Below are 13,065 nucleotides of genomic sequence, written 5' to 3'. Positions count from 1 at the left end.
GAGCTTATGTCTGAATGACAAACACCTCTTCAGACATGAAATAGGATTCTTGAGGTTTGAGCACAGTTACAAGTTGCATCTCCTGGGGAGGCATTGAGTGCCAGCTGATACTAAGGTGGTTATATACCATGCAAGCAAGATTTCTTTTCCTGTGCTCTCGCACTTGTCTGCCTTCTCAAATCGGCCTCTATGAAATTAAACAATAGCACAGCGTTCCAGATGGTCTCTGATGTTTGCAGAAGAAAGTATTGCTTTTTCTACTAAGACTCAGTACAATGTGGCTCTGCTGCCTTCCTTAAAGCAAAATACCTTCTAGAAAACAGATCCTTCGTACAGAAATAAAATGTTTGCAAATGGGGGAATATGAGCCCTTATCAAGCCAACTGCAGTAATTATAATTAGAACATTAACTGAAAACTAAGCATGAAATACATTTGCAGAAAACCTGAACTGCATATAACCAATTTCTCTTTAGTGGAACTTCCAGACATTCCATTCGTATGATTGGGGAATGGAGAATTTTTTTCCCCTTAAATATCTTGGTTTGACTGTGTTAGACATTAGAGTTAAGAAGGAAGATTAAGGATCTGCAATATGAACTGCTAAATGCAGAGCTGTATGTTAGATGTTGAACAGTAGCCTAATTGGTATTTAAAAAAATCTTCCTCTGACAGGGAGAGTGTGAAGGAAAAGAAATGTACTCACTATCTGACTTATGAAATGGTAATCCCTCTGTACAACATCTTAAACAATAAAATTATATTTTAAAAAATCTTCCCCAGACACCCAGCCTGGAACCAGGCCCACTGGGTGTCAATGGCTCATGCCTATAATCTTGGCTGCTCAGGCTGAGATCTAAGGACTGACGATCACAGCCAGCCCGGTAGGCAAATCCATGAGACACTTACCTCCAATTAATCTGCAAAAAGCTGGAAGTGAAGATGTAGTTCAATTGGTAGAATACCAACCTTGTGTGGAAAAAGCCAAGCAAAGAGTGCAAGATCTGAGTTCAAGCCCCAGTGCTTAACTTCTAGGGAAAATATTAAACTACAAGCTTAATGTAAAAAATATAGAAAAAAATCCAGAAAATCCAATTTTTAGTGGTTCATGTAGAGGATCCTCATTTAACAAAATCCTTCTTACCATCTCCTCCCTTAATCCCGGGAGCTGTCAGCCATTGCTGAGGTTTTCAGCTCTGCTTCTCTAATGCCACCTTTCTGCCCAGCTAGACTGTGTCCTTCCTTGAGGGCAGACCTCTGTACCTTTATCCCAAGACTCCAGCACTAAGCATGTGGCCAAAGCACAATGCAGGCACTTGGAAAACCTAAGACTCTAAGGAATGACCAAATCTATAAACAAATAAGTGAATGAACCAATGAATGATCCAGTAGATCAGCATCCACTCAGATCTACCCTAGGTGACACTCCTTCATTTTCTCTCCCGCACACTCAAGGAACCAGCCATTTCTGCAATGGCAACGATGTTAGGAAAACCACAGATTTCCATAGTAAAACAGGACATGCATGAAGTGTGTGTGTGTATGAGAGAGAGTGGGGGGGGGGAACTATGCATCTTCTTAGAAAGCCATCTTTCAACAGAAGCACAGGGCTTTTCCTTAGCGTGTCTGGAGGAAGGGCTACTGATGACAGACCCTAGGCTACATCCTGGAATCCTTCTCCTTTTGTTTTGGGATGGGGCAACATGGAATGTGATTCCCGTATATATTCCCCTATACTTGGTACTTGGCGGTACCATGTACCTGTAAGAAAGGCTACACATAGATACCTACTGCTACAAGGGAGCGTGTGTGCGTGTGTGTGTGTGTGTGTGTGTGTGTGTGTGTGTTTTCCAGGGGCAGGGGTCCGGCCTGATCTATGGGAAGACAGCCTTGACTCCTGTATCTGCCTGTATTCATCTCCTGCACACAGACTCCAACGGGCCACACAACACTTGAACTTGTACCCCAGCATATGTGCATGAGGATGGGAGAGGGAAAAAGCCCAGCCTGGAGCCCCTGGTATCAGAGAGGCACAAAAGTTAAGCTCTCCCCACCTCTTCCCCCGCCTCAAGGCTTTAAAGCAATCCTGGCGCGAGAGCTGGGCCAGAGCAGTTTTTGTGATCCACCCCCCCCCCCACTTTAGGCTGGAGAAGTGAGGGTTCGCAGGGCCGCCCTGAACTGCTCCACGCCCCTCCCAACACACCTCTTGTCTTCCCCGGGGCTGGACTGTTTCCCTCGGTCTCCAGGCAACCGCCAGGCGCGCCGGGGCGGGACGTCATTTCCTGAAGAGCCCGAGGGGGAGGGGCGGCCGGGGGAGGGGCGAGGGGCGGGGCCAGGGCCGGCGACGGCGGCGGCGTCGGAACTCGCTGGAAGGCTCGGCCACCCCGCCCCCGTCCCCCCACCGCCTCCTCCCTCCTCCTGGCTGCTCAACAGTTCGCAAAGTCTGGGATCGCAGCGGCGGCGGCGGCGGCGCGGCTCCGTCTGCGCCCGGGCGGGCGGCGCAGGGGTGCGGGGCCCCTGGGCTGCTGCATCCCGGGTCATGCCCCGCACCCGCTTGCCGGACGCCCGCGTGGCTCCTCGGGCGGCGACTCTGGCGCTCTAAGACTAGAGCGACTCGTGCCCTAACTTCTGACTTTGGGGCCCCCCCAGCCCTTATAGAGGAAAAAAGCAGCCCGGCTGGGGGAGCCCCAGGCGTGGTGCGACGGGGCGGTCGGCTTTGCGCCCCCCACCCGGACTCCAGCCACTCGTCGTCTCCGCGCCCGCTGCGTCTCCTGCGCCGTCTCTGCGGCCCCCGGACCTCCGGCGTCTTCTTCGCTCCCCCAGACTCCAGCACCGTCTCTGCGCCCCCTACCCCGGGCTTCCATCGCCATCTCCGCACCCCCAGACTTCAGCGCCGTCTCTGCACCCCACCCCAGACTCCAGCGTCGTCTCCGGCGCCCCCCTTTCCCCGGATCCAGCCAGTTTCTGCGGCCCCCCCCCCCCGCCCTCCTCGCGGCACCCCTTCATCCACACTCCAGCCGTCGTCTCCGAGCTCCGCTGAACCCACACTCCGTGCCTCTCGGGATCTAGCCCCGTCTCCGCGTCCCGGACTCCGTCCCTAAACCCCGACTCCGCTGGTGACCTCGGCGCTCCCCCGGAATCCAGCGGTGGCGCCCGCGCCCCGCACGGCGCGCGCGCCCCCCGAGTCCGGCGGGCCTCGGCAGGGAGATGAACGCGCAGCTGGACGGCCTGTCGGTGAGCTCGTCCTCCACCGGCTCGCTGGGCTCGGCGGCCGCGGCGGGCGGCGGAGGCGGCGGGGCCGCGGGGCTGCGGCTGCTGTCGGCCAACGTGCGGCAGCTGCACCAGGCGCTGACGGCGCTGCTGAGCGAGGCGGAGCGGGAGCAGTTCACGCACTGCCTGAACGCCTACCACGCGCGCCGCAACGTCTTCGATCTGGTGCGCACCCTGCGCGTCCTGCTGGACAGCCCGGTCAAGCGGCGCCTGCTGCCCATGCTGCGCCTGGTCATCCCTCGCTCCGACCAGCTGCTCTTCGATCAGTACACGGCCGAGGGCCTCTACCTGCCTGCAGCCACCACCACCACCACCACCCCCTCCTACAGGCAGCCCTCTTGGAGTGGCCTCGACGGCGCCACCGCCGTCGGGCCTGGGGAGGTGCGCTTGGTAAGCCTGCGACGAGCCAAGGCCCATGAGGGCTTGGGCTTCAGCATCCGTGGAGGTTCGGAACACGGCGTGGGTATCTACGTGTCGCTCGTGGAGCCGGGATCCCTGGCTGAGAAGGAAGGGCTGCGGGTTGGAGACCAGATCCTGCGTGTCAATGATAAATCTCTGGCCCGGGTGACCCATGCAGAGGCTGTCAAGGTAAGGGAGTGCTGTGGTCTGGGAAGTGATAAGAGGGCACGGAGAGTGTGGGGTGGGCAGAGTGGCATAATTTCTTCAGTAGCTGTGCGCCCTCATCTGAATCACTTGACCTTTCTACTCTCCCCCCCCCCCTTTTTTAAAGTGCTGTACCTGACCTTAAAGCAGGAATATTTCATTCATGGAACAAACCCATAGGTGTCAGGCAACGAGGAAATCACGATGCTTTGCTTTTGTGGGTGAGACCTAAAGGCTAGGGCCCACTGGTATAGTATCAGATACTCAAGCAAATGTCTTAATTGCAAAGTGTGTGTGTGTGGGGGGGGACTGAAGTTGCAAGTCCCTCGTATAGGGCTAGGAACTGTAGCTAACCTGGGCTGGCCCTGTCATTGCTCTCCTGATTGCTTAGGATTTTGCCTCTGATAGGAAGTACTGGTTGCTTTTAAGTAGCTTGAGGACTCTGGGTGAGCACAGCACTTTGTCTTGCTGCAAGTGGCCAGCTTGTGTAGCCCAGAACGAGTCCAGTGGAGCTGTATCTGAACCAGAGAAATGGCCCCTAACCTGGGTGAAGTCAGAAAACAAATCCCCTGGGGAGTGTATTTATGTTTTTAGCTTCTGGCGATTGAATTGTGCTGTGCAGAGGAGGGTGTGTATTCGCTGATCTCAAGGCCCAGGGCTACTGAAAACCAGTAGGGGATGGTTGATGGTTGGGCCACTGCTGGATTGGAGGATCCCTGGAAAGCTCAGAACCTCATTTCTCTATGTGTAAGAAGCAGACTTATTTTCTAGGGGTGGGTAGGGGTGGGCTTAGTGGTGAACTGTATAGCCTGCTTCTGCAGAGAAATACTACTCAGGCTTGGGCTGGTCAATGACCCCCCCCTCCCTTCTTAGTCCTCAGTATTCATCCTCTGAACTCCAGTGAGAGTCTACTGGCTACTAGGGAAGATCTGGGCAGCAGAGGCCCAGGTCTGCCTCCCTCTGTGCTTCAGGGACCTGTGGCCAGGTGACTGTGAGCTGGCTGTACAGCTGTACAAGGGATGCCACATCTCTGTCTGATCTTGGTCTCTCTCATTGCCTTCCCAGCTCATCCACTCATTTGGGGAAGGAAGGTCCCTGAGGGTTCTGGAAATTTCTTTGCTATTCCTGGAAAAAGGGCTGAAGCTTGATTGTTCCAGGGTATGGCAAGCTAGGCTCTTGGTGGCTCTCCCCTCGGGCCTCTCCTTTCCCCACCCCCCACGTCACTTTCTCTCTCCTTAATCCAACATTCCTTCTATACATTTATAGTCCATTAGCCTTGGCCCTAAGAGGTCTAGAGTTCCCAGATGATAAATTTATGCTCTAAAAGATACTTGATCCAAATGGTCATTTATAAATGGGGATTCAGTTTTAGTGGCAGTTTGAAGAGAATGGGGGTAACTTAATCATCATGAGGTTAGAGACTTTGGAAAGGCTGAACATTAAAACACAGACTCTCCTTGCAGTTTGCACCCCGGATCCAGGCGGACCAAAGGGTTATGCTGCCTGGCTATAAGTTTTCAGTTTCCCAGCATCACTTTAGTCATGAACCCCGGCTGAACTTTACCCTACATAGCAGTGCTCTTAAAGCTGCTGTCCAGAGCTGCCCCAGCCCCCCCCTCCCCCAACTTCAAGGACTCTTGCTGCTTCCAGAGTGCAACCTCAGTCCTCCATATGCTGTTTCTGAAGCCTGAGCAAGAACACTTGCTGCCGAGGAGAGCTGGAGAGAAGCTGGACTGTCCTTGAAGATGCCTCTAAGCGCAACTGAGAGATGCTTTCTGCATCTTTTTGTTGTTGTTGTTGTTGTTTCCTCCAAGGGTGTTGCTAAGGCAGAATGAACTTCTAAGCAGGGTTGTTCTTCTTCTGGTTGGTGCTAGACTCTCTGCCTGGAATAGACCCCTTCTGACTCTTTAGGAGCAACAACAGGCAAAATGAATGTTTTATATTACATGAACTTCAGGGAGAGAACAGGATGGACTTGGCTGGGGGTGGAATTGGAAGTGGAGGAGGAGGAGGCAGCCATGGCAGGGTTGCACAGATGGTTCCTGTGACAGAGGAACACCTGGAGTGCTGGTGACAGACCCACAAAATGAAGAGAGCCAGCCAAAAGGGGTCTCCACTTCTCCACTAGATAATAGGCTTTATTCACTGGGAGCTGTGCACTCAGAACCCCTTTATTTTATGGGGTTTTTTTTGTTTTTTTTTTTTTTTGTTCTAGGGCTTGAGCTCAGGGCTTGGCTATTGTCCCTGAATGAGCTTTTTTGCTCAAGGCTAGCATTCTACCACTTGAAGTCACAGATCCACTTCCATTTTTCTGGTGGTTAATTGGAGATAAGAGGCTCATGGACTTTCCTGCCTGAGCTGGCTTCAAACTGCGATCCTCAGATCTCAGCCTCCTAAATAGCTAAGATTATAACATCCAGCATCAGAACTATATACTGCAGGGTTTGGGGCAGGCGCAGTGGCAAATACAGTGGCAAATAGTGTTAGCTGGACCAACACTATACTAAATACTGTTAGCTGTGCTTTAGACCTCATTCTGGTTTTCCTGGCTTTTCTGCTTAATTTAGTTTTCTTTTCCAGAGCTTCATATTTAGTCAAAGATGTCTTTCCATTGCACCCAAATATGATTTTTCCTCCATCATAGGAAGAGTGGGGAAAGAACCTTAAAGCTTCACAAAAGGAGAGATTAATTCTATGTATGTGTGCATAACATGAAAGAAAAAGTAGATTAAGATAAATTGTAGGAGTCCAATAGCTTTTAAATTTACGAATCAGAGGGGAATACAGCTCTCTTTTTTTTTAAAGAAGGGATTAAGCAAACCAAAGGTCCCCCCCTTTATTTTCTGACAAACTGAGCCATTTATCGTTACCCAAACGAGCATGCTGAGAATCTCATTCACGTCAACACAGCCGCTGTTCCTCTCTGAAGACCATTCGCCTGATCAGCAGTGACAGATCCCCATGGGGCCAGCCATTTACTATTTGTAATTACGGTGAAACATTTGATTTTTGAAAAATCCATTTTGAATGAACAGAAGCCAAACCAGTGATGAAAAAGCAGCTCCTTCAGAGGGTTTCAGCTTAATGTGTTCCATCACCTGGCCAGGGTCCAAGAGCAGTGTGACTTTGGACAAGTCACTGATCCTATATGTCTCAGAGTAGGTGAGCCAGGGGCTTCTCAAGGTTCCTTCCAGCTCAGAAAGTCTTCCACCTTGCTTGGCAAATCTGACCCAGAAGGCATGCTGAACATCTGACTGGATGACTTCTGGGTTTTTTTGGAATTGCTTTCATCTAAGGCAGAGTTGGCTAAGGATTGGGATAAGGATCTTGGTGTTCCCCTGTAGTGTCGTACCAAAGCAGGAACTTGATGGGTTACACACTGTACTGGTGAGAGCTGGACTGCTGTCTCTCAGCCCAAGAACACTGACCCTGGTGCTGTTCCAGAGCCATTGAGAACACTCAGTAGGGTTTTAGCACAAACTGCTCCACCATGGGAACACTCGAAATCAAATCCACTTGCCTGCTGACTGTGTAAGTCCCCCAGCTGTGTGGAGAGAAGCACATGGAATATCCAGGTGCAACTGGAACGTGTGTGTGTGTGTGTGTGTGTGTGTGTGTGCTTATGTGTATATTTCATATCTATAGAATTAAACAGCATCATCAGTTCAGCAAGGATATCTAAGGAGCACATTAGAATTTGAAACGTCACAGGAGTTGGAGCCCAGGACATAGCTAAGCAGTAGAGAACGTGCCTTAATGTGCACGAATCTTGAGGTTTGATCCTAGCACCACAAAAACAAACACAGTTGATCAATAAAAGAAATATTCTAGAAGTGGCAAACTGTTGCCTACCCTCCCTCCTTTGTATAATAACCTGAAAAGAATCTGTCTGGATTAATATGTCATTATGTTTGGTTCAGCAGGTTCTAAATGACACATTTGTCACTTTACCATTGTACATGGTTAGCTGAAGCCATTACACATTATTATCATGTCCAACTTTTTATCTGAAAGGCAGCTTCTCCCAGTGGCCCCTTGTGCTGCATATGAAAGCACAGGCCAGAGTGTTCCTCTAATACTATGCTCTTTCTCCAGTCCTGTGAGTCCTGACTGAGGCAACACACAGAAACCTAACTATTCAAAAGTCCTTGATTGAATAGATTTTTGGTTTACCACTTACCCAAAGTTCATGCAGCACTCAAGGGTCCATTAGTTTAATTTAGCCTTATAGATTTATTTGGCTCAAACTAGCACTTAAGGACCTAGAAAACGATGCCTCATAAAGCAAAATTCGTAGGGTGCAAGAGAGTGGTTTTATTTTTAAGAATTGGTATAAGAAGAGATTTCTTTGCTTCTTGACCCTGGCCACAGAGAGCTATACAACCCCCACAGTTTTTACTCTTGTTTTTCTGTCCTTCCATTCTGCTGCTAAACCCAGGGCTGTTTATTGCCTGCCTTCAATTCATCATTTGGAGGGAGCTGCAAAGAATAGTGTGATCCTGTCACCTCCTAGCCAAGGGGATTTGTGCATTGCTTTCCTGCCTGTGGTGCCTGCAGCCACCCTCAGGCACACAGCCTCAGTGCACCTGCCAAGTGCAAGAAGCCCCTCCTCCCTGCCAAGTGCAGGAAGCCCTGCCCACCTGTCAAATGCTCACAGCCCCTCCCATGCTGCCTGTGGCTCCTGCTGCCAGCACTTGTAAGTTCTGCAAAGGCGCTCAGAGGAGATTAGGTTCCAAGGAGGTTTCTGCCAAAGCTCTTTTATGACTTGGAAGGTCAGCCTTTGGTCCCCATTGCTTGGGGACCCCAGATGAGTACCCAGCCGGGACCAGAGGTCTGGTTAAAGAAATGACATTTATCTGGAGGCAGCTGGAAGCTGAAGTATGAATCTTTCAAAAACAGATTCCTTTTCTTTCTCTCTCTTTTTTTAAAACCTCCAAGCAAGAATGTGGTATGAAGTCTAAGCTCACACAGATGCCTGCTTGCACCTCAGGGTGGGGGTGCTTTTTGAAAGTTTCTGTGCTGTGGATATTTCCTTTTACAGCCTTGAGAGGTGGGAAGGGTGCAGACGGGGAAGTCAGCGCACCCCATTCTTCTCCCCACTTCTCCGGGGTAAGCCATGGGGTGCAGTTCCACCAGGCTAGAAAAACAGAGGGTTGTGGGGGTTTTTTGACTCATTTTAACAAATTTTTAATTTTTGAGACAGTTTTGGGTTTCCAGCCTAACTGAGCAAGACAGCGGTTTCTCATACCCCTTCTGTTCCCAGTCACACAGGCTGCCTTGTCAACACCCACCAGGAGAACGGTACGTGGTCACCGAGCACCCAGCGTCGGGCTTTCCTTTGATTTGCTCTGATAGACGCTGCTAGGAAGATGGGGCTTTGACCTTAAGGAGTGCCCACTGTGTGGGGGGTGCTTTGCCACCCCTTCCCATGTTGCTTCATCTCCCCCAGGAGAGGGTTATAGTAAAAGAGATGATAGTGGTCATCCCAAGATCACCATCGGGATACGGAAAGAGTGGCCTCCATTGCCTGAATTGTGTAGCAGTGTCCTAGAGAGGAAGGACAACGCCACTGCCTGCCCAGAGCCAGACAAATGTCACATGTTGTACCTGACTCTGGGGACCTTTTTCGAGCCATCCAGAGTTGTCTTCTTCATATTAAAGGAGCTGGGCCCTCACATTGAGACAGAATGGCCCATCTCAGCCCATCTCATCCATCCAGACATTTTCTGAGCCAGGGCCTGTGGCTGTCCCTGAGAAGTCAGAGATGAAGAGAGCACAGCCTTTGTCTTCAGCATCACAACAGAGTGGATGCCAGGTCAGGCATTTTAAGCGCTGTGACATCTCATGTCTCTGCGTCCCTGCCTCCCTCTCCAGAACAGCACTCCTGACTCACCTCATCCCTCCATCCTTAGTGTACCTGTCACCACTAGAAGGACATTTCTCTAACATCTTTTCAGTACACGTAGGGTCCGTGAGAATCAAGATTGTCAATGCCTGGCTCCTCAAAGCTCCAGCTCCTGGCACACTGGGAGTATTTAATAAATAGGGGAGCAGCTACCCCGTAGATGTAGTGATCTGATTCACTGCTGTTGAGCGCAGAGTTCCCTCTTCGTGAATGTGAGATCTATGTGGAAGTCTGTGTGTGGCAGGCAGCAGGGCGGGCTGAGGACAGGAAAACTGTGGTGTGTGCTTGACTGTGAAGCGTGCGATGTGTGGTGTAGACGGTTCCCTGGCCTCCCAGCCTCAGTCTTTGGAGCTGTGCAATGGCGACCTCCCATCTGCCTCCTTCCAGGAGGGCTGGGGGTGAACAGTTGGAAAGCCTTTTAAAAATGTGGCCTGTGCCTGGGTGGGCAACAGCAGTTCCCACCCGTGCAGTCCAGAACCACCCTGTGGGACCCCCACTGGCAAGTTCATTTGTCACTTTGCTCTTAAAGTCACACTTCCAGAAGTAGGTTATTTGAGCAGCATGATTGTGTCTGTGATTCCAAAATAGAATCATTTATGCATTCTGAAGCAATCAATGAGCCAATTTGGGGGGAGATACATCTGGCTTTTTATTTAAAAAAAAAAGATTAAAAAAAAGACCTCTTCAGGCTTTAAGAAACCCTAATATTCTGGTGAAGGCCGAGTCTGTACTAATCACACAGAGGTCTGAGAGCTGCTTTATTCTCTCCCAAGAATGCATAAGTGGATTTATTTTTTTGTCTTTTCTAGCACCAGCACCTTTGCCTCCTTCCTCCGCTGAGAATTCCTGTTCCTTCTGCTAAATTGGCTGTGGCTTTGCTTGAGCCAGCAGCCAGTCTCGTGGTTCTTTTTCCTCCCTACCTGAGTTTGCTCATATCAGCATCCTCTTAACCCCAAAGGCAGAGCAGATACGTCAGCATCTGTAGATCCTTCCATCATCCCAGTATGTCCCCTTTCCTGGGTTCTAAATCTCTGCTGAAATGACTTTAGAAAAGGGGTTTGCAAATACTCAGGGGTCAGAGGCCATAGATATGGTAAGTCACAAGCTTTCCATAAAGGTCTGAGCCCATGCAGAGGTGTGGCCCTGACTCCTGTTGATATTTATCCACAAAGGTGATCAGAGAGCCAGACTCACCCTGCCCCTGTCTGCAGCTACCTTGGAGCTAGATTTTAGGCACACAGGATAAGCTGAGCTCATTGGGAAGCCAGAGGTGGGGTTTACCTGGCCGTGTTTCTTGGCAATGACCTTGGGCAGGTCTCTTTGCCTCTCTGTGACTCAGACATCTTCACCACAGAATCTGGCTGTCATATCAAAAATTTGAAAACTATGGCCATGGAAGTCTCATGGCATTGTAATGAAAAATATAATTGACTGTGTTCACTTGACTTTGGAAATTCTAGTATGTCTGCTTGGTATTTACTTATTTTAAGCATCATAGGAAGGAAATACCGGGACTCGGGGTTGTGTGTTGGGTCAGTTGTTTGCATTGCAGAATCATTGACTAGATATAGTCAGTATTCCCACATTGAGAGCTTCTTTTAAAATGTAATCAATCCTAGCTGGCATTTGGTATCTGCATTGTTGTTTTATGGCAGTAATAAAGCCCAGTGCATGAATGGAGCCTCCCTTGTGATTTTCTGGGAGGCAGAGGAGACAATGGCATGGCCCAGCACCTGGGAGTGTGTGTGTTGTGTGCTCTCAGCTCATTCCTCCCTTTACTCCCCAGAATTCCCTGCTGATGGACTCCCCCTGGCCAGCCATGGAGAGGCAGAAGGTGTGGCTGTTTGCAGAGCCCATTAAAGCAATTAATGCCGGTGGGGGCGACAATTTGTTAACTCAGGCTTCCGTGCTGTGGAAAACAACTTGTCATCTGCCGCATCTGCAATGAGGTGTGCTAGGCCTCAGGACTAGCGTGCTGAGTAAGAAAAGAAATGCAGTCCAGCTTCTGAATTCACCTTCTGCCTAGATTTGAAAGATTCTGTTCAGAGGCTTTCTTTCTGTTCTTCCATTGTCCTGACCTCATGGAAGGGTTAATAACCTGGCAAGCTTAGCTGCCAAATTCTGTTTTTGTTTTTGTAGAAATGCTTAACCTGCTCGACCACCTGCCTGAGGTTCCATCCTTGTGGTTATTGACGGTGGGCACCATAAGGTGACTTCATACAGTCACGACCACCTGTGGATGGTATTTACCTTTAAAAGCTCAGCCCCACTGAAGCTCTCTGTAGCTCTCTGTTGGCCTAAAGGTGGAGAATAGCCACTTCACTGCTATTTTTTTTTTTTGGCCAGTCCTGGGCTTGAGCTCAGGGCCTGAGCACTGTCCTTGGACTTTCTCAAGGATAGAGCTCTACCACTTGAGCCTCAGACCCACTTCCGGCTTTTTTTCTATATGTGGTACCAAGGAATCGAACCCGGGTCTTCATGCATGCTAGGCAAGCACTTTAACCACTAGACCAGACTCCTGGCCCCATTCACTTCACTGCTATTAAAATGACTCCTAGCTCGGTTCACTGAATGCTGACGACTTCATTATTGGGGGGTTCATGTCCCCCCAAACTGGCTGGGATAGCACAAAGGGTAGCATCTTTTGTTATGCTTTCTGAATTTTCCTTTGCCTGTAAAAACTCTTTTGCCAGCTCCCTCTTTCAGCAACCCCAAGCCAGGCACCAGTGGCTCACACCTGTAATCTTAACTACTCAGGTGACTGAGTAGCCTTTACTGAAAAGTCTGTGAGATTCCATCTTCAATGAACCAGCAAAATCCTGCACTGGGGTATGTGGCTCAAGTGGTAGAGAGCACCAGCTGTGAACAAGAAATGAGAGAGCATGAAGCCCTGAGTTCAAACTACACACACACACACACACACACACACACACACACACACACACACACACATACACACACACAGACACGGAACAGATTTTTTTCCAATTCTCTAGAATCTTCTTTCTCCTGCAAAAATCCCTTCTAATCCTGAGATTTTTTTTTTAAATCATCAACATGTACAATTTTTTTTTTCACTCAGATTCCTTCTCTTTAGATGTCTGCATCTCTACCCATTATCTAGCCTTGTCTGAACAGGATCTGTTCCTCCCTTTTAAATGTAACTATTGATGTCATTTTCACCTCTTCTTTCACATGGGGAATAATTTCTCTTTGCTCTGGAAAGCCTGGCTCATTCATCTCTGATGACCCCTTCTCTTTCTGTCTTCAAATTGTAAACAGTCCCAA

General features: G+C 49.6%; 1 protein-coding gene across 4 annotated transcripts in view; it reads left to right on the top strand.

Moving 5' to 3' along the window:
• Nucleotides 1-2,980: 2,980 nt before the first annotated feature.
• Whrn (whirlin) overlaps nt 2,981-13,065 on the top strand; it is a 54,733-nt gene continuing 44,648 nt past the window's right edge. For all 4 annotated transcript variants that reach the window (XM_090330493.1, XM_090330492.1, XM_090330491.1 and 1 more), the window contains exon 1: nt 2,981-3,857. In XM_090330493.1, the coding sequence (XP_090186619.1) occupies nt 3,207-3,857 (651 nt within the window). In that variant the 5' untranslated portion in view covers nt 2,981-3,206. The remainder of the gene's footprint in view (nt 3,858-13,065) is intronic.

This window comes from Megascapheus bottae, chromosome 3, assembly GCF_031878675.1.
Source record: "Megascapheus bottae isolate mThoBot1 chromosome 3, mThoBot2.hap1, whole genome shotgun sequence".
Lineage (NCBI taxonomy): Eukaryota > Metazoa > Chordata > Mammalia > Rodentia > Geomyidae > Megascapheus > Megascapheus bottae.
The sequence above is the reverse complement of the archived record's forward strand: the minus strand, read 5'-3'. Positions and strand labels throughout refer to the sequence as shown.